The 21,632-nt window shown below is 40.2% G+C and overlaps 1 protein-coding gene across 1 annotated transcript; it reads left to right on the top strand.

Annotated features, from left to right (window-relative positions):
• The first annotated feature begins 331 nt into the window (after positions 1–331).
• On the top strand, positions 332–18,557 carry TNFSF10 (TNF superfamily member 10). Its single transcript, XM_047875157.1, has 5 exons — positions 332–550; positions 6,109–6,246; positions 8,842–8,881; positions 14,666–14,770; positions 16,411–18,557. The coding sequence occupies exons 1-5, from the start codon at positions 347–349 to the stop codon at positions 16,842–16,844; spliced, it is 921 nt and encodes a 306-aa protein (XP_047731113.1). The 5' UTR covers positions 332–346; the 3' UTR covers positions 16,845–18,557.
• Positions 18,558–21,632: the final 3,075 nt, after the last annotated feature.

The raw sequence follows: 21,632 nt of genomic DNA, 5'->3' as shown, positions 1-21,632 counted from the left end.
ACAGAACATGAGCAGGGGAGGGGCAGAGAGAGAGGGAGACAGAATCTGAAGCAGGCTCCAGGCTCTGAGCTGTCAGCACAGAGCCGGACACGGGGCTCGAACTCCTGAATCGTGAGATCATGACCTGAGCTGAAGTGGGACACTTAACCTACTGAGTCACCCACGTGCCCTGAACAATTTTTTCCTGTGTGTTTACTTCCTTGGTCCCTGACATTCCTATAAAATGGAAAGAACTTCCCAGAATTTTACTAGTGTTTCTCTGGCTCCTCTGGCTTCCAGCATGTTGTTTCAGTTTCACTTTGATTATTTCTTTAATAAACGAAACCTAAAAAGGGCTCCACCCCCGATGGTTGGTTCGAAAACAACAACCTGCTGTCTGGCTGCCTTTGCAGCAGTGACTGTCGGAGAGGACAGGACCGTGGTCGAGATGCAGGCCCCCGCGGGCCCCAGTCCCGGGCAGACCTGCGTGCTGATCCTGATCTTCACTGTGCTCCTGCAGTCCCTCTGCGTGGCCGTGACTTACATGTACTTCACCAGTGAACTGAGGCAGGTCAGTACAATGCACACAGTTCCTGACTGAGGCTCTCGGCAAACCTGGTTAACTGCCTCTGTTTCCTCCTCTGTGAAGACTTTACAGTAGGAAAAACTGTTCCCTTTCTCTGCCTGTGGACCCTAACTGCTAACGCATGTAATTGCTGAGGACCTTGTCAAAGTGTAAGTCGAAAGGATTGTGTGAACCAAGTGCAGCTACCAGCTACTAGCAGATGCAGGAACAAAACTCCGGAGGTGGTTGGTTTTTTTTTTTTCTCTTCAACACTATGTATAGTTTACAATACTAGCAATCGAACTAAAATCAGACCTGAGTCTTGGAATGTCATCAGGTTTCTCTTTTTCCTCCAAGACATGGGGTGGAGGGTAAGTCAGATCTTAGAAACATGTTTTGGTTTTAGATCTGTGGCACTTCTTTGTTGACAGTAGAGAGGATATTAAGGACTGGCACGCGTCTATTCCTTGGCCACGGACATGCCACGCATAAAGCCTGTAATAAAGAGGTTACCATATGGACTCAGCATTTTACTGTTCATGATAAAATAATTGAAAATAAAACAATTATTCTATGCCTGTGGGTGGTCAAGTAGGAATCCAGGTACATTTGACAGAAAAAAACCTTAGTGGCTTTTTAGTTCATGTACTTCTCAACTGTATAAACCGTTTGGAACTATGAATGCAGAATTGCTGACAATAAACCAAGTCAGCTTGTGGCTTCTTATGTATTTTTTGACTAATTGTGTATTATATAGTAGAGAACTGTGAGCTGGAAGGAACTTTGAACACCCTCTATTTCATAGATGAGGAGACTAGAGACCCCCAGGCAAAATGACTTATCCAGGCTCAGACAGAGCTTTGGAAGCAGAGTTGAAATCAGGTCTTCAGACAGCTAAGTAACATTCCTCCCTCCACAACAGGGTGTCCACAGGGTTAATATATTTGCACCCTGTGATGCACACTGATAAGGCAATATTACATCTGCCAGCTGGCTAGGAAATGCAAGTAAGAAGGATCTCAGAAAAATATAAATTATCCAAATGCCATAGAGTGAGTATCTGTTAAGGAAATGTAGTTTGTATACCCTGTGGAGTATAAATTTGGTTATCTCAGATACTTGCAAATTTTTCCTTTGACTTTGGATGAAGTAGACTCTTGTTTGACTTGCAAGTAATTATATAAGTGATGGTTACCATTAGGTGACCAGTAAAGTCAGCTTTGCTGTATTCAGAAGAGGCTGTATGTCTGCAACTAAAACATCAATGTAACTATAAGCATGCCTCTAGTTCTAAGTCTGCATGAGAGTCTGGAATACTGCTGTGTTTACAAGTTTGGATCTAGAATGTCCTAACCTTTGTTGACTTTGCAGCATAAGCAGAATGAGTCTGTATCTTTATTACGAAAGAAAAGCATTGCCTCAATTTGCTGACATTACAAGTTGGCCTAATTTTAAGACTATATTAACTGGTTCTTGACTGAGCAGACTCATGCAATTGTCTGTGTTTATGATCAAGTAATTTTTTGAATTCTATAAAAATGGAAATTTCAAATCTTAACATGTCCCCGTGTGCATATGTTTTTCTTGATTGTGTAGTTACATATATATACATATGTTTACAGACACGCAGAAGAATTCATTGAGAGTTCCAGAAAGGAAAGAGAATTAATAGATATTGAGCAAATACTGTGTTCCAGGAACTTTGCAAAATATTGCTCTATTTGATCCTTATAAAAATCCTGTAGGGGTGCCTGAGTGGCTCAGTTGGTTGAGCATCCAGCTCTTGATTCTGGCTCAGGTTATGATCCCAGGGTCATGAGATTGAGCCCTGCGTTGGGCTCTGCATGGAGCCTGCTTGGGATTCTCCCTCCCTCCCTCCCTCCCTCTCTCTCCCTCTCCCTCTCCCTCTCTCTCCCCTGCCCCTCCCCCACTCTCTGTCTCTAAAACAAAAGTCTTATAAATATAATTACCCCATTTTACACATAAGTAAACTAAGATTCTTGGAGTTAAGCGATTTGTCCAAGATTATAAAGCTGGTTAAAGGGAAAGTCCAATTTTGAACCCTGGCATTAGGTAAGTGCTCAATAAACTGTGGCCATTGTATTGAGAAGTTTCTTGAAGTTTCCACCTCTTCACCAGGAATGCTTGCAAGGAAAAATGAATCTGAGTCTCTTTGGTTGTGTAAAGTTTGGAAAAGCATACTTAACATAAGTACTAATTTTCTAAAATAAATCACAGATTCTACTTTGGCTAATGAAACTTTCTAGAAAAGACACTGAGCGGACTTTAGGGAGTGTGGCCTAAGGAGAGCTGAGTAACGTCTAACTGGACGTTCCCAAATAAGCCTATAGACTAGCAAGCATGATCAATAAATATGGGCTTAGTCTCTAAAGTTTGTCTGTCTGAGAATGTTTTGTGACAAGGGGGCTGCCTATCACTGTGGTATCATAGATGGGTAAGACAAAGGAGAAGGGGACCATTATCTACCAATCTCCATAAGTGGTTCTTTATGGTATTTGTGGTTTGCAGAAAATAGTTGTTAGACACTAATGTCAGGGCAGCAGAGAGGGTCAGTGATGCCACCTTGAAGTCCCTGAGTCAACTGGCAAAGGAGTCCACCCTGTAGCCCAAAAGCCCTGCGAAGGACTGGCTGGCCGTGGCCTAGACAATCACCATGTTTGTGATGACACCAACACAGTGGAAATCCACTTGTCAAAACCAAGGGCTTTTGGAGCAGAAGAGCAGGAACCTGTGTGAAAGCTGTGTCCCTGAGAAGCATACAAATGAAAATAGCACACACATCCCCCTGCCCCAACACCCACATGTGGTTAGGGAGAGAATAGCTCTGGTCTGAAGTGTGAGGCAGGAAACTCATGCTTTGAAGTGGAAAGGATGTGCAAAAGAAGGGGAAAGAGAGACACATCATATTAATCCTCATGAATCATTCTTGAAACAACCACAGCAACCCCTCACTCATGCATCTAGTCTCCAGCATTGACCAAAGTCTGTAGAAGAAACCACCAAATATGATAATACAAGAAAATGTGGGGGATGGGGAGGGTGGTTGGGGCTTTCTCTCTGGGTTTCTAGAAGAGAAATACCAAAATGCTGGTCATTGTGACTTCTAAATGGTGGGATTATGGGTGTCTTTTTTCCTATGTTTTTGGTGTATATGGGTGTCTTGTTTTTCTGTATTTTATAAATTTTCTACAGTGAATGTCATAAAAGCATCTATGCTATCTATATAAGATTTTCATGTAGATTTAAAGAACATGACATTTTTATGTAGTCTTAAGAGAAAACAATCACGCACAAAACTGCCCACAGACAGCCCTGTAAACAAGAGAGATCATCCAGAGCTTAATTAGGAAGTAGGATGAGGGTGATTTTAGTGTGTTTTTTGTTTATTTTTCATTTAGAAAAATGTTCTTTATTTTCCTATATTTTCCAGGTTGCCTGTGTACTAACAATGTTTCTAGGCTTCATTAAGTTTGGGGGTAACAATGGAGTCACATTAGCTTGTCACGCTCCCTCCCATGTACACCTAGGATCTTACTCAGCTTTCAGGGTTCTCCCTCCCACCTGCTAGAGATGTTTCTGGAAAACCCCCAGTGGGCAGCCAGAGCCTATAGGCAGCAGTTGGTTCTGGCCTGGGCTAGTCCCTGCTTCCACCCAGTTCGGTTCACAGGCAGCTGCCAGCTACCATGGCTGCCCAGTCTCAGTCAGTGCTCAGCTCTGCCCTTTCTTGCCCCTGGCCCTATCCTCCATGTTCTTCATCTTTTCCTGCTGAGACAGCTTCTAACTGCTGTGAAATAAGAAAATAAATCACTCCCTCCCCTCTGTGTCATGCACAACTTTTCATCTCAACATGTTACAGAAGTTTGTGAGCCTGTTTATTCAGTTTTATCATACCAATGTCTGGCCAGAGAACACCCATACCGGCTGCACTGGGACAGTGTCCAATGAAGCTAACTTGCTCTTCCTGGAATCACCCTCAGGCCTTGTACTACATCCAGCTTTCCCTCTCCAATCCTATGCCCCGATTTGCTAGATATGTTCTCATATTTCTAAACTATACGTAATTGAGTGCTTTTCTGGGAAATGCTTTTCAGCTCCCACATATGTTGGAGATGCAAACAGAACTCTACAGGAGAAGGCCATGGGGCGGGTAGAGACAAAGTGATGTTGACTGACTCCACTGCTAGTTGTGTCTCTACTCAGGTGGCCCCAGCTGTCACCCCTACTACATTTACTAGGCTGAATGTTTTACTGTTGTAATTTAAAACAGGAAGAAAGAAAATAAACATTTAAAAGTAAATGAATGTTCTATGCCAGAGTGTGTGGAAGGAATTAATCAGCTTAGGTTTGTACTTTTGCACTTGAAGGACCTGGATCAAATGTCCAAGGAGTGCATGACTGAGTACAGAACCAGCTGACTCTGGCTGGGACCTCCCATAAACAAGTTATTTTGATCTGGAATGAGATTGTCTTTTTATGAGAAGGAGCATCATTGTTTGGTCTTTCCTTCAAGCTTGGGAGTCCCCTAAGTTCAAACAACAGATAAAAATGGCCATTTTCCCATTTATTTCCCCAGAGAAAGACAATTCAGATTTGTACAGAGAAATAACATATCCTCAATCCCACTTGTTAAAAACGAAAACAGGAAAGAAAAAAAAACCAAAAAACAATGTCTGGCCTTGCATGGACTTCCCATTTTTCTTTGTAAAATTAACCAGTTATCACCCTGCAATGTGCTGAGTGGTTTGGGATATATGCGTGCATGCATTTGTTCCATGTGTGCATGCACATGTGTGTGTGTGTGTGTGTGTGTGTGTGTGTGTGTGTGTGTGTGTGTTTAATATCAAGCTAGGACTTTATTGAAAATTACCTGGCCGTTATAACTGTTTGCTCTCAGAAGGAGGGGGCAAACCTTCAAATGGTGTTTCAAGTCTCTGCAGGTAAATCCCTAGCTAGTGTGGACGTTTAATGAGACAACATTAAGATTTTCAGTGGCAATATGGTCCAGATTTGGCCATCCAGAGGACTAGAAATCACAATAACTAGAATTTACACAATATTGTCTGCATCCCAGAAGATTTGTTTAATTTTTTATTTAGGATGCTGGAATTTAAATGGACTCTATTGCCTACTTTGTACCTAGATAGCTTCCCAGCTTTAGAATGGGAAACCCCCCCATCTCAGAGGTGGAAAGGACCTCAAAGATCACCACAATGAACCAGCTCAAAACTCAAATGAAAAATAGACACAGAAGAGAAAAAGCAATTTGTTGAGGGACACACAGCTGTTTAACGGCAGGATCAGTGAAGGGCATTGTGACCCAGGATGTCTGGCCCACACCTGTATCCTTCTCACCACGTCTGACTGCTTATATTTATTCACAAGACAAAGGACAGCATGCTTACTGTTTATTTCAACCCACAAGCTTATCCAAGGTACCAAGACTTCTCTGAATCTGTCATCGGTTCCTGTTGTCTTAACTTGTAAATGAACAAAAATAAAAAGCATTTCTCTATAATAATGTATTATATTCCATCTTAACCCAGATGCAGGACAAATACTCCCAAAGTGGCATTGCTTGTTTCTTAAAGGAAGACGATATCCCTTGGGACCCCAATGATGAAGAGAGTATGAACACCCCGTGCTGGCAAGTGAAATGGCAGCTCCGTCAGTTTGTTAGAAAGGTAGGTGGACCACCGGGTCACTCCGCCAGCAGACGTGGAGGGTCGCAAGAGAAAGAACACCTAGGATCATCAAGCGTAGATGCCTCATTTTGCAAAGGAGACAACAGAGGCCCAGAGTGTTTTAGTGATCTCCCCCAAATTCCTAAAACTAGAAGAAAGTGGAACAGCACCAAACAGAGGGGCCTGGCTGACTCCCAGGCTAGAGCTCATTCCTCTCCTCCAGAGAGCCTCCCCATCTAGTCTGCCCTTTTTATCTCACATTGTGGAAAATTGAGGCACAGACTGGGCAATGTGTTCAAGATCACACAATGATAAAAGATGTGTGTGGTTTTGTTGTTGTTCAGAAGACAAAAGATGCCAAATAATGGTGTTTTATAATCTTTGCACCTTGTTGATGTCTGCAATTAAATATATCTTTATTTGTGTATGCACATAGAGATGAAAAAAGAGGAAAGAAGAGGGAACGAAGAGACGCTTTGAGAAATTGAAGGTGATGACATCTCAATATATAGTCAATAAGTGACAAATTACAAACTATGATCTGTTTATGGATGCAGGATCTCTAGCAGAAACACTATGTTAGCTAGTAGTTTATTTCACTAAATTATATCATTTTGCTTTCATAGTTTTGCCTTCTGCCTTCCAGAAAGGTCAGAAGAGAACATGGGTATAAAAATACTCTGTAAACTAGGATACACTGTTATTGTTTTAAAAATACTGGGGACATTCCCAGGGCGGGAAGAAGGTGTGTTTTAAAGATATGATTGAAAGTCCATTGTTTGGTGCCCTGTCTTTCCACTAAAACAGTGTTATGTCAGTGGTTAGAGCTCTGATTTATAACCCCAAACAGTCCTCATAGTAGAGCCCAGATGTCATCTATGATGCCATTTCTATGAGAAATGAAATCTGACTTCGGCTGGAGGCCGGAAAAGGGTGCCCACCAGCTCACAGCACAAGCTACAGTGATGCAGCTGTGACTCTGTGGCCCCAAGTGGCAAGGACGAGGAAAGGCCCAGGGTTGGGAAACATCCTGAGAAGACCGAGGAATGAATGGGACTCTGCGGTCCCTGGTGTTCATGGGGGCAAACCCACAGGTGGTAGGGGAGAGAAACTCAGAACTAGGGCAGAAATCTGGAGACTGAAAAGGGGTGAGGATAGATTGCACATACCTCTTTCTTGCTGTTCTCTCTCTCCCTCCCATCCTCATATGCTGCCACTAACTGGAACAGGCAGAAGCTGGAAGAGGATGCAGACGAAAAGGGGAGAAAGAGTTCCCTTTTTTTTTCCAGGCACCATTAATGGAACAGACTATTTCCAGTAAACATCCTATGCCCATTACGTAGGATATCTCATTTAATCCCCATAACAGCTCTGTGAGGAAGGAAGCATTATTATCTTCCTCTTTTTTATTTTTTAAATGGATGAAGAAATTAAAGTTTACATCAGTTAAGTAACGAGCAAAGTTTTCCAGAGCTAATGATTGACAGATCTGAATCTGGACCATCTGACCAGACAGTCATTATTCTTTTAATCTGTTTCCCAAGCTGTAGGAATTACCCTTCTCTCTTTCCTGCTGCTCCTCCTTCTTCCTTCCTCCCTTCTGTCCCAGAATGAGAGAGACACAGAGACTATGCCGAGGCACAGCTCCTTTCCCTTCCATATACCAGTGCCCATTGTGCTATTGGCAGACCCTCCATTACCAGGTCAGGGCTTGAGGCCAAGGGGAAGGCAGAGAGCTTCTGCTCTGGGGTGGGAGTACAGAGGAGGGGAGTTTCTGGCAGTTTCAAAATTAACAACAGTGGCAGGAAAGGAAGGCAGTGATGGATAAAGGCCCAAGTAGCAGAGCTGGGTGGAGGGGAGTTTAGAAGCTGTGGATGAGCAGTCCGCATTAGCCCGTCTGATAGAAAGGCTAAGGTTTCACTCTTTCTTACTGGTTTTCCCCACTGGTTAGTACAAAGAAAGTGATGTTAGTTGTTTAGTAAAGATATTATTTTTTATGTTGATGTGAAGAATGCCCTAGCCAATGTCAGAAATGAGAGAATGACAGTGTTGCAGGTCCCGGCTTGATGGGCTCTGTGTCTGTGGGCATCCCAAGAGAGAGGAAGTGTGCCTTATATCTTGAGACTTGGGTCTGCCCAATGCAAAGCTCCTGAATGCTATTACGTAGTGCACATATACACACATTTGTGTGCAGACACACACCCCACACAGAGAGAGTGAAGTGGCATGGTTGCCACATCCATTAGCTACAAGGGGGTTTGAGGGAACATTAGCCTGTCCTAACTTGGCAGCTGGCACCTTCCTCCTGTGTTGCTTCAGGTGTGGCCTTTTGAAGACTTCATCAAGAAACAGAACTTTCCCAGACATAGGACCATCCTCGGTCACCATGCGGGAACAGCTGCCTCTGCCTCAGTATTCACCCCATCTCCCACCCTACCCCACACAAACTCTGTGCTTGAACAACTAAAGCTTCTGGGGTTGATGTCCTATGTAGAAATTTCATCTCAGACACCCGCAAGAAGAGCCATAGGCATTCTGTAGTCAGTTTAATTATTTTTAGGGAAATTAACAAGCTTTATTCAATACTGTTTGCAGATTTTGAGAACCTATGAGGAAACCATTCCTACAGTTCCAGGTAGTATTTTTTTTGTTATTTTAATTTTCTACTGTCAACTTCATGATGGGGTGACTAGTTCTCCATCTCTTCTTCTCTGCTCGCATCCACATATCCCCCCTCCAACTTCTACTCCGTGTCTCAAAACACTTGATTCTATTTTCCTATTTGCACTGACAGAACACTTAGGGCCAAATCTGTGGCCCACCTATGGTCAAAACTTTATTTCTCCCAATGTGGATTTTCCTTTCATCTCAATTTCTTCCGTTATTTATCTTTTACTTGCCAGTGTTTCATAACTGAGCCATCTAAATCCTTTCTGGTACATGGCTGGAAGTAAGATAAGTAAAGGCCCCCAAGTAACTCATCTTTTCTCTGCTTCTGACCACCACTAAGCTCTATGCCCTTCTTTATGCAAGAGCCCCTCACTTTCTCATTTTTCCCAGCAATCCTTCACCCACTGACCCACCCACCACAATTCTCTCATGGTCCCTCACCCATGGTCACCTTCTTCTTCATGGTCAGCACCCTGCTCTTAACCCATAAGGGCTCCCCTCAAAGGGCTATTCCCCAGGCTGGCTTCTTCCCTTCCTGGCTTTTCATACAACTGACTCCTTCTCATTCTCAAACTATCGCCTAAATGTTACTTCTTCAGAGAGAATGTCCCTGGCTACCTTATTTAGGTAAGATAACAAGCACCTCCTTTCATCTCTTTCCATTTTTATGTATTTTTTATCTGTGTGCTGATTCCCCACTACTTTAAAGATACATAAAGATAGAACACATGTCTATTTCTCTATACCTAGCACCTAACTCTATGCTCCAAACCTAGTAGAATCTTTTATTCCCCTGGCCCTTAGGTGGACCACCTTTTGTACACGCATGTATGTATTTTGATTGAGATGAAATTCATATAATATACAAGTAATCTTTTTTGGGGGGGGATAAAAGGTGTCATTCTCATTTTATATTTTAATTGAAGTATAGTTGGCATACAATAATATATTCATTTTAGATGTACACCATAGTGATTTGACATTTATATACATTACAAAATGCACACTACAATAAGTATAGTTACCATCTGTCACCATACAGAATTATTACAATATTATTCACTATCTTCCCTATGCTGCATTTTATATTACCGTGACTTATTTATTTTACAACTGGAAATTTGTACCTTTTAATCACCTTTACCTATTTCGTCCATCTCCTCACCCCCACTCCCATCTGGAAACCACCAGTTTGTTCTCTGTACCTATGAGTCTTTTTGTCTTGTTTTGTTTGTTTACTTGATTTTAGATTCCACATATAAGTGAAATCTTATGTTATTTGTCTTTATCTAACTTATTTCACTTAGCATAATACCCTCTGCATCCATCCATGTTGTCTTAAATGGCTAGATTTTATTCTCTTTTATGCCTGGATAATGTTCCAGTGTGTGTGTGTGTGTGTGTGTGTGTGTGTATGTGTACCACAGCCTCTTTATCCATTCATCTGTTGATAGACACTTAACGTTGCTTCCATATCTTGGCTATTATAAACAATGTTACAATGAATATAATGGTGGATATATCTTTTCAAGACAGTGATTTCACTTTCATTTTCTTGGGATAAACATCTAGAAGTGGAATTGCTGGATCATATGTTTTTTCTATTTTTAACTTTTTGAGAACTCTCCATACTGTTTTCCACAGTGACTGCACTAATTTATATTCCCACCAACAATGTAGTAGGGTTCCCTTTTCTCCACATCCTTACCAACCCTTGTTGTTTCTTGTCCTTTTGTTATTACCACGTCTGAGGTGGTATCTCATCATGGTTTTGGTTTTTATTTTCCTGATGATGAGCAATGCTGAGCATCTTTTCATGAAGGAGTGGCCTTATGTGGAAGGTATTCTGTGGCGACCAGAAATATAATCCTCTCTGGTCACCAGAATCAGGCACTTCAAGAGTGTTCCTTGTGTGGACTATGTGTATCCTCCTGTAGTGACTAGGCCACAACTGCTGGTGGGTGTGGCTGGCCCTAGGTCTGGCTACCTGCCCTGGGTCAGAAGCCACTTTGGAAGGACGCCAGTCTCAGCTGAGGTCACCCCTGGCATGTGGCAGGGAAGGAGCAGCTTCATGGGGATAATTGATCTCAGCCCAGCTGCTTTAGGGGATGGGAAGATTGAGGGGGACAGGTCCACAGGGTAATGCCAGAATGAGGCGAGTGGTGCTAGCTGGCTCCCCTGGAGTTGAGCCCCACTCATTCTCAAAGCTGGACATGGTGAGAGCTTGTCTTCCCAGTGCAGGCCCCTGGTCAGTGTCCATGTGGAGCTTGAATCCCTTGCTCCCCAGGGGGAATTTCACGCCTATGATATCCCCCCAACTTGTAGATCGCCTCACCTGGGGTGTGGGTCCTGACCAGGCTTGTCTCTGCCCCTTTCAACTCTTCTCCATGTGGCTCTTTCTTTATATCTTTAGCTGTGGAAGAGCTGTTCTGCTAGTCTTCAGGTCCTTCTCAGAGAGCATTGCTCTATATGTGGTTGTAGCCTTGGTGTGTCCATGGGAGGATGTGAGTTCAGGACCCTCCTACCCCACTACCTTCAAAAATTTTACAATTCACCATTTTGCAGTGCACAGTGTAGTGGCAAATGGTGCATTCACAATACTGTGCCACCACCATCTCTCTCCACATAGAAGGTTCTTCATACAGGGGTGCCTGGGTGGCTCAGTGGTTGAGTGTGTGACTCCTGATTCCTGCTCAGGTCATGATCTCATGGTCGTGAGATTGAGCCCTGAGCAAGTCTCTGTGGTGGGTGTGGAGCCTGCTTAAGATTCTCCCTTTCCCTCTGCCCCTCCTCTGTTCATGTATACATTCTCTCTCTCTCTCTCTCTCTCTCTCTCTCTCTCTCTCTCTCTCTCAAAAAAGAGGGTTCTTAATACATATTTTTAAAGTGAATACATAAGTAAATAAAACTATTAAATCAGTTTGCTACTTCTTCATATTTGGCTCACCATAGTCCTATTTTCCCATGATAATAGCCATAGAGGCCTGAATACATATACCAGAGACTTAGGGCATACCAGCCTGGCAGAGAAGAAAATGTTCTTCAATATAAGTGTTGTAATGATGTCTTTCTACTTTTCAAATATTCTTTTTCCTTTTTTCTTTTTAATGTTTATTTATCTTGAGAGAGAGACAGAGAGGGGGAGAGAGAGAGAGAAGGGGCAGAGAAAGAGGGAGAGAGGATCCCAAGCAGGCTCCTCACTGTCAATGCAGAACCCAATGGAGGGCTTGATCCCATGAATTGGGAGATCATGACCACCAAAATCAAGAGTTGGACACGACCAACTGAGCCACCCAAGTGCCCGGTCACCTATCTTTTTTCAATATGATAAGCTTCCTCATTACTTAACAACTCCCATTTTTCTTTATTAAATAGCTTTTATTAAACAAGATAAGACCTGATCCCAGGGTCTAAGCATTCTTTCCCCAAAAGCAAAAGTGGTAGTCAGAACATTGAATACTCTTCCTCTTCTGATGAGGCACAACAGATCTACGATCTATAGTAGATGTACATACAACACTTCCAGTGTTGTAAGAAAAATACTCTTTTTCACTCATCCCAATGAAATGTAGAAATCATATACTAATCAGCATACCTAGATGTATTGATGACATCCAAATAGACACATTGACAGGTTTCTTTTCTAGGAAGTGTTTGCTATAGCCTCTAAAGAGGAAATATCCTCTTTAGAATTTGCTTTTCTATCTAGGCTTTCCCATATCCTTGCAATGACCTCAAATGCAAGATATTTATAATTGGATTCAGTTATTGAATATTTTAAAACAAAGTGTTAAGGTCTAGGGCAGGCAAGGCATTATGAATTATTTAACAGTGGGAGTTCAAGGTGAATGGACACATCAACCTTGAAAGCTGAGCATTCTGAGAGCATTATGTAATTGACCATGCAGCCTCATGATATATTTGGTATTCAGTACTGTACAAATGCCTTCCCATCCTGAATAAGCAACAACTCATACCAGATAGATGGAAGAGATTCCCGTTTCCTATTTATTCTTTCCCTTTTTTACCACCTCTTCTCAGTTCCCCCACCTACTAGCCTAGATTAAGGCCTCCTGTTCTCAGTCCTGATCACTTACTTGCCAGTCTCCAGCCCTCTCACCTTCTAACCATCACAGCTTTCTTTGAGACAGGATAGCCTAAAGCACAACACATTGTCCCTTTACTTCCCTGCCCCAAATCATTCAAAATCCACATCCTGTAAAATCCAAATCTCTTAGTTTGACATTCAAATCCTCTATAGTTTGGCTCCTCATTCAAGCCTAAAACTGAACTCCCTTGTCTGTGTCCCAGGAATGCTTTGTGAGTCCTGCCTCTGGCCTCTGGCCTAGATCTCAGATAATGCCCTTCTTCCAGCCCTCCTTCCCAAGCCTGCCCATCCTCATCCTATTCAGATCAAATTGCCATTTGCACCTCAAATGTTTGTTTGCGTTCATTTATTTATATTCTTTCTCCTTGCTCCTAAAAGAGTGCCTGGCATAGATGTGATGGGCACTTTGGTTTATTGGAGTAAGCACTAGCACAAACCCTCCCCTGACCTCAATTCTCCAATAAGTAGGAATCTCTCCCTCTTGTGAACACCCATCACCCTTTATTTATATTTCTCACAGGTAAATTTTCACTTTCTAATTTATATTTTTCCTAAAAGACTGTAAGTCCTTTGAGGGCTCAGTCAGTGTAATCAGTGGCTAATCTTTGCAACCCATATACAGCATAGTGCAGTGCCTTAGTCCTGGCAATATTTGCTTGATGAAAGAATATAATTTATGTTAACAACCAGTAGAAGCACACTTGGGACGTTTAAGCTGATTTTTTAAAAAGAGGTAGTTTGTTGGGGTACCTGGGTGGCTCAGTCAGTTGAGTGTCCCACTCTTGATTTTGGCTCAGGTCATTATCCTAGAGTTGTGGGATGGAGTCCCACATTGGGCTCCATGCTGAACATGATCCTGCTTGGGATTCTCTCTCTCCTTCTCTCTCTGCCTCTCCTCCACTCATGTTTTCTCTCTCTCTTTCTCTCAAAATAAATAAAAATTTAAAAATTAAAGGGTAATATGTTGAATTTGTATATTTAAAGTCTGTTCCAAAGTACTTTGGAATGTGATCAATAGGTGTTATTTGTTTATTATGATCTAGTGAGCCAGTGATTTTTATGTTTACATATTGATTATCATGACCAGTATGCCAATTCATATTTCTCTTGGGGGGGGGGTGGTGAAGGGATTACTGTTGGATACCAGTTTGTAGCATCTTTGGACCATTGTTACACTGCTACTCCTTTAGAATCAGAATCACTCTGTTTGTCTCTATATATAACTCAAAGTGGAAATTTGCCAAGACTTGGTTATTTGTGCATTTTAAATGACTCAAGCAGAGTTATTACATGTCCATGGTTATTTACTTGTTTGGTTTTTGTTTGTCTGTTTGTTTGTTTTGGAAAAGGGCCATAATCTTCATTTTGTTGTATTCTGGTTGGACCTTATCTCTGATATGTCGATAAATTATAATCCAAGTTGCTGCTTATTCTTCTCATCTAAAATACTTTCCAAATTAAACATAAGCTGGAATAGATGGATCATCATATTAATATATGGGCTGCTTTTATGAGTGACCATACAATCAATTTTGGAAGCACAGTGTGCTTATGATGTCTGATCAACAACAGTTCTGAATAGCAATGTATTTGAAAAGTAGTTTGACAAGTGCTGAAGATTCTTTGTCATTTTTCTTTTAGAAAAGCAGCTAAATATTCCTTACCTAGTAAGAGAAAGAGGTCCTCAGAGAGTAGCAGCTCACATAACTGGAACCAGTCGGAGAAGAAGCACATTCCCAGTTCCAAGTAAGAGAAACAACAAATATATCATGGTTTCAAGGAAGGCAATGAAAAAATTTGTTCCAAATAATTTGTTCTTTCAACTTTCTACATGAAATGTCTATATGACTATCTACAAAATGCTCAGTGGTAACTGGGGCTCAGATTGGCTCTTCCTCAGAAGGAAGATTACAAGAGAAAATAGCTCAGTAACTACTCTGGCATAAATGCTCTCAGGAGAACCTCTGGTGGGAGAACTCTGTCTTAGAGTTTCCCATGCCCCTATATGTGCTTTTCTTCTTCTTCTTCTTCAAAGTAATTTCTCTTTCTCCCTCCATCAAATATTCCTCCTCCTTAGGAGTTCCGAGTCAGTCATATACTTTCACCAGAAGTGACTAGTTATTCCTTGTGGCATTTCTACTTGGTCGAACTATGGGAAATTGCCAATATTTGACCATTTCTCACTTAGAGAAATGTCAGTTTCATATAGCTTAGCCAATATGGTAAGCGTACTTCTTAACTAAAGAACAGGTGTCCATACAGTGCTATAACAATGCAAGAGTTTTACAGTCTAAATACGCACATTGGAATACCAGCCCCTCTTTACCTGGATATATGTTTTGAGCAAATTACCTAATCAAATAAAGCTTCAGTTTCCTCATATATGAAGTGGAGATAATCTTTAACTCATAAAATAGTGAAGATTAGCACAGGCAAAATTCCTGTGTATTGTAAGTACTTAATAAATAGTTGCTTTTATTATTACAAAAGGTTTTATCTCAAGTTAAAGAAATTTCAAGTATCACTTAAAAGATGAAAAGATTTGGAATTTTTTTTTCATTTTTTTTTCCTGGGCAGTTGTCTTCTTGGTATTCCTGAACTCATGTTTTGTGAATGAGAGACATGTTCTGCCTATGAGTGAGATCATTATTATAATGTTAGTGTTTACTATTTATCAAGAAATACAACAGTTGTTTTGCCCTGTTGAAAAACTAAACTTTACACCAATCGTGGAGATGAGCCCAAAGTTGAAAGGAATATCCTATTTTGGTAGGGCCCTTTTTCATTTAAAGTCTTTGGGAGTTAAAGATCCAAGGGTCTAAAGATCTTTAAATCTGGACCTCTTTGCCAAACCTTATGCCTTGTCTTATTGTGTACTAGAGATGCTTTCTGTCTGAATGGTGCCTTTGACTCTGGATTGCTGAGAAAGACCAAGAAGGAACCCAAAGTGATCCAAAGGAATAGCAATAAGTTCTGAGCTCCAGGCTTAAGGAAACAGATATATTTCTTTTGGTTTTGTTGCGTGTTGTTCATTTTAGTTCACCTGCCTAGGAAGGGAGGCAGGGGCTTGGGACAGAAGTTCTGCCCACGCAGATTGCCATCTGAGTTAATCATCCCCTGTGCTACAGTTTAGAGCTAAGTTTGGCAGAGATAGTGTTAAGTGGTGGATGAGGCACAGAAAAGAAAGGGACTCACAACAGGTCACAATGATACAGTAGCCTCCAGATTTCTATAAGAAATTCAGAATCTTGTAAGATTGAAGGAGCAAGAAGGTTTATATTAGATTGAAATTCTTTACAATCCCAACCAAAAAACTGGCTAGCCATGGCTACTGAGATATTTCTTGCCTTTACTACAAACTTTCTTTCTCTCTAAACTTCCTCCAGGTTCCAAGAATGAAAAAGCTTTGGGTCAGAAAATAAACTCCTGGGAGTCATCAAGAAAAGGACATTCATTCTTGAATAATTTGCACTTGAGGAATGGTGAGCTGGTTATTCATCAGAGGGGGTTTTATTACATCTATTCCCAAACATACTTTAGATTTCAGGAACCTGAGGAAACAGAACAGAACAGAAAGAGAAACAAACAAATGGTACAATATATCTACAAATACACAAGTTATCCTGACCCAATACTGCTAATGAAAAGTGCTAGAAATAGTTGTTGGTCTAAGGATTCAGAATATGGACTCTATTCCATCTATCAAGGTGGGATATTTGAGCTGAAGGAAAATGACAGAATTTTTGTCTCTGTAAATAATGAGCAATTGATTGACATGGACCAAGAAGCCAGTTTTTTCGGGGCCTTTTTAATTGGCTAAATGACCTACAAAGGAAAAACAGTATTCTCAACAAATATTGCTTGTCACAACAAAGCAAGGAAGCCTGAGCAAAGCTGCCTCAACCAAAAGACCAAAACAACACACGGTTTTCTAATATCTGTGAAAGTGACCAAGTCTAAGAAAGCAACCAAGAAGAAAGTGAAATTGCCAAAAGACCTTGGGCTCTTCCTGATATCAGCTTGTTAGCAGGAATCTAGATTCTGTTACCAAACACTTGTGTACCTATAAACATCTGTCTTTATTATCTATTCTTGTGAAGATTCCAGAAGATTAATGACCATCTCTAAGTAGTATATCACCTTGGTTGCTTCCAAGTTGCCATTCCCAAAGTTGGAAGAGAAAGGGGAACCAGTAAAAGGTCATGATCTTGGGAGGCAATCTTCTGCCTATACATGCAATGTGCGAAGGAAATTTGTGTTGTGCATGACGTCAAAGGAGGTATCTCATACATCTGGATTTGGTGGAAATAATATCGTGTTGTTAAAAAAACAAACTAAATTTATGATGCCCAAATAAGGAGCTATTTCTGAATGGCTTGTGCTTTTTCCTACAAAAAGTCAAACTGGCCAAAAGCACTAATATTTTTGATAAAGGACTCTATGATGAGTAAACTGCCAATCAGAAATCAGGGAATTTGGTCTCATGGGGGCAGGAGGAGAAATGGGAAAGTGGAAATGACAAACACAGGTAAATCAGCAGAAAAGAGTCAAAGAAAGATCTGATTCCCACTCCCGACCCTATTCTCCATTGCCAAATGTCTTATCTAGTATACATCTCCTTAAGGTTGTATCATTTTTTTGCCTTTGTCAGAACAGCAATTGCTTTTATCTTCCAAAATTGTGACACAAAATAGTTCATTGTGCCATTTAATCTAACCAGTTGGAGAAAAAAATTAGTTGGCGTATTTGTCTAATCTCTTCTAATTATTATCCTAAACACAGCTTAATTTACACTTTGAGGTTGTGTGCTCAAATGTTCATTTAAATGTGTCTGATCAAATAGGGCTTTTTCAAAAGGCTCATTTAAATTTAAATTTACAGCATGCTGCAGATACCTGGTACTTCTGGCCCTTTGTACTCTATTTTCCATAGCACTAGTCAAGTTCTTACATACTGACAAATTGGCTTATTTGTTACTCTGTTTTTTAAAGCCTGCTTCCTATCTCTAGAATATAAGGCTGTGATAGCAGGGAACATTTAGTCCTGCTCATATCTGTAACCTCTGTACCTGGGACAGTACCTGAATATAGTAACCACACAAAATGTATTTGTGAATAAATGAATGACTGAGTAAATGAATAGCTAATCATATGGGGGAAAACATGAAAAATATCCCCTGCCTTAACCCTTACACTGAAAAAACTTCAAGGAATTTAAAAAGTAACCTCAAAGTGAGGTTTTATTTTTTATTTTATTTTTAATTTTTTTTTAAGATTTAATTTTTAAGTCCTCTCTACACCCAGCAAAGGCCTCAAACTTACAACCCCAAGATAAGAGTCATAGGCTCCACTGACTGAGCCAGACAGGTGCCTCAAAGAAGAACTTTTAAGCAGATTTAAAACTCAAAGTAAAAAACTGCAATGATTGTGAATATAAAATTCAGAAATGAAAGAGAATATCAATTTTTACTCTATATTTTTATACTAAATTTTAAAAATGTTACTTTTTCAATAAAAATGACATGTTAAAAATGTGTGGTTTTTGTTGATCTAGTACTTGCATTAGTTTTATGGTACCAAGATTACTAAAAATGGGGAAAAGGACATTTTGGGGGAGGGGGTAGGACTTCTAATTTCTTTTTCATGGTATCTTTTATCTGACGTATCTGACAAAAGAAGTGAATTAATTGCTCACTTTGGTATTTAATATGATAAAATGTATCAGTCCTTTCCTTTACAGTTAATGCTTTTGTTATGGGTTGAATTGGGTCTCCCAAAAAAGGTATGTTGAAGTCCTATTCCCCAATACCTCAGAATGTGACCTTATTTGGAAATAGGGTTGTTGTAGATACAAGAAGTTAAGATGAGGCCATAGTGAAATAGTGTGCATCTTTAATACAATAAGACTGGTATGCTTATTCAAGGAAAGAAATTTAGAAATAGACACACAGAGAGAACTCCATGTGACAACAGAGGCAGAGATTGGAATAACTGCAAGATAAGGAGCACCATGGATTAATGGCCATTGCCAGGAGTTAGGGAGAGACAAGGCAAGATTCTACTCATAGTCTCAGAGGAAGGATCTGAGACCAGAGTCTCAGAAATTTCCTGACACCTTGATTTTGAACTCCTGGACTCCATAGCTGTGACAGAATAAATTTCTGTTGTTGAAAGCCACTCAGTTTGTGGCACTTTGGTCCAACAGCCCTAGAAAGCTAATACAGATTTTCATTTTATGCCCAAGATATCTTTTCTACCACTACTATGCAGATACTGCTGTCTATTTTTTTCTAAAAGCTTTAAGGTCTGGCCTTTCATAGTTTGATAGCATCATTCAACTATAATCTAATTTATATGGGATGTGAGATAAGGATGAAATTTTATCTATTACCATAGTAGTAGCTGATTGTCCACTACTGTCCATTGGAGAGAGTCTATTTTCTTCCCTACTGATTTTAATTTTTCTTCTATCATATATCAAGCACTGAAAGGTCTATCATATATCATAGCACTGAAAGGTCTCTTTCTATGCTTACCTTCCTCCCCCCCCCCCTTATTGATCTGGTTGTCCATTTTTACATCCATATCATTTGGGTTTTTTTAAATGTGGTAAAATATACATAAAATTTACCATTTGAACCGTTCTGAGTATACAATTCAGCAGCATCAAGTACATTCACATTGTGGTACAACCACCAATATTATACATCTCTAGAACATTTTCATCATCCCAAACTAAAACTTTGTACCCATTAGATAGTAACTTCATATCCCTTCCCCCAGCCCCTGGTAATCACCATACTGCTTTCTTTCTCTATGAGTCTATTTTAGGTACTTCGTGTAAATAGAATTATACAATATTTGCCCTTCTGTGTCTACCTTATTTCACTTAGCATAATATATTCCGTTCATCTGTATTGAAGTACGTGCCAGAATTTTATTCCTTTTCAAGCCTGAATAATATTCCATTGTGTGTATATACCATATTTTGTTTATTCATTCACCTGTCAATCATATCATCCAGCTTTAATGGTTACTATTTGCCTTACTACAAATCTAGATATCCAATATGTATGTTCACCTTCTTTAGTCCTCTGTTTCAAAATAACATGGTCCCCCCTCTCTCTCAAAGTAAATAAATAAAGTTTTAAAAAGCAGGGATCCTAGCTAGCTCAGTTGGATAGACATCAGGCTCTTGGTTTTGGCTCAGGTCAAGATCTCATGATTCATGGGTTCAAGCCCCACATTGGAATCCATGCTGACAGTGTCGAGATGGCTTGGGGTGTTATCTTGCCCCCTCTCTGCCCCTCCCCCATTCCTGCATGCACTTGCTCTCGCTCTCTCTCTCTCTCTCTCTCTCTCTCAAAATAAATAAATAAACCTAAACACACACACACACACACACACACACACACACACACACACAAAATAACGTGGTCAATTCTTAGCTCTTACTTTCCCTATGAATTTAGAAACTGCCTGGAAGCCATATGACTATACACACACATACTTGCAAACATACACACAATGTTTTAGATTTTTTTTGATAGTGTAGAGGAGGCAAAATTTCTACCCTCTTAAGGTCTCCAGCTAGGCTTAGGAATTAAACTGACATAAGATAGATTAACAGGAAAAAAAAGAAACAAGTTTTAATTATTATCATTTTTCTTAAATATACATGGGAGCTTTCACAAGATAAATGAAGACCCAAAGAAGCAGTTAGAGTTGAACACTTAAATGAGTTGGACAAAGAGTGGTAAATTGTAAAAACATGACCAAGCAAAGGGGCTTGGGTTAGGGTAGTTAATTGGATGGAGAAGTGACTAGGAAGGTAAGGGTTAGTTTAACAGGGTTTTGTCTATGAGCCAAGTAGGGAGGTCTCACCAGACATGAAATCTACTGGTACCTGAATCTTGGATTTCCCAGCCCCCAGAATTGTGAGAAATAAATTTCTGTTGTTTAAAAGCTACGACATTTTGTTAGAGCAGCCTGAACAGACTAAGACAAAGGGGTGAAGAGATTATTTGAAGAAACAATGGCCAGAAACTTCCCAAATTTCAGGAAAGATGTGAATCTACATATCTGAGAAGCTCAATGAACTCCAACCAGATAAAGAGGCCCGTATCAAGGCACATTAAAATCAAACTGTCAAAGACAGAGAATTTTGAAAGCAGTAAGAGTGACTTGTCACACAGAAGAGATTCTCAATAATATCATGAGTCAATTTCCCAGCAGAAATAGTAGGGGCCAAGCAGATGATGGGATGATGTATTTAAAATGCTAAAAGCCAAAATGTCAACTGAGAATTCTATATCCAGCAAAACTGTCCTTCAAAAATGAGGGAGAAATTAAGACATTCCTAGGTAAAAAAAAAAAGCTGAGGAAGTGCATTACCACTATACCTGCCCTCCCAGAAATGCTAAAGGGAATGCTTCAGGTTGAAGTAAAAGGACACTATACAGTAAATTGAGGCCATATGAACATATAAATATCTTTAGTAAAGGAAAATACATGATAAAATATAAAAGCCATTATGATTATAATTTTAGTTTGTAAAACTCATTTTTATTTTCTATACTCTTTAAAGTCAAATGCATAAGACAATCATA

This window comes from Prionailurus viverrinus, chromosome C2 (genome assembly GCF_022837055.1).
Source record: "Prionailurus viverrinus isolate Anna chromosome C2, UM_Priviv_1.0, whole genome shotgun sequence".
Taxonomy (NCBI): Eukaryota; Metazoa; Chordata; class Mammalia; order Carnivora; family Felidae; genus Prionailurus; species Prionailurus viverrinus.
Note: the sequence above shows the minus strand (reverse complement) of the source record. Positions and strands in the feature narration are given on the sequence as shown.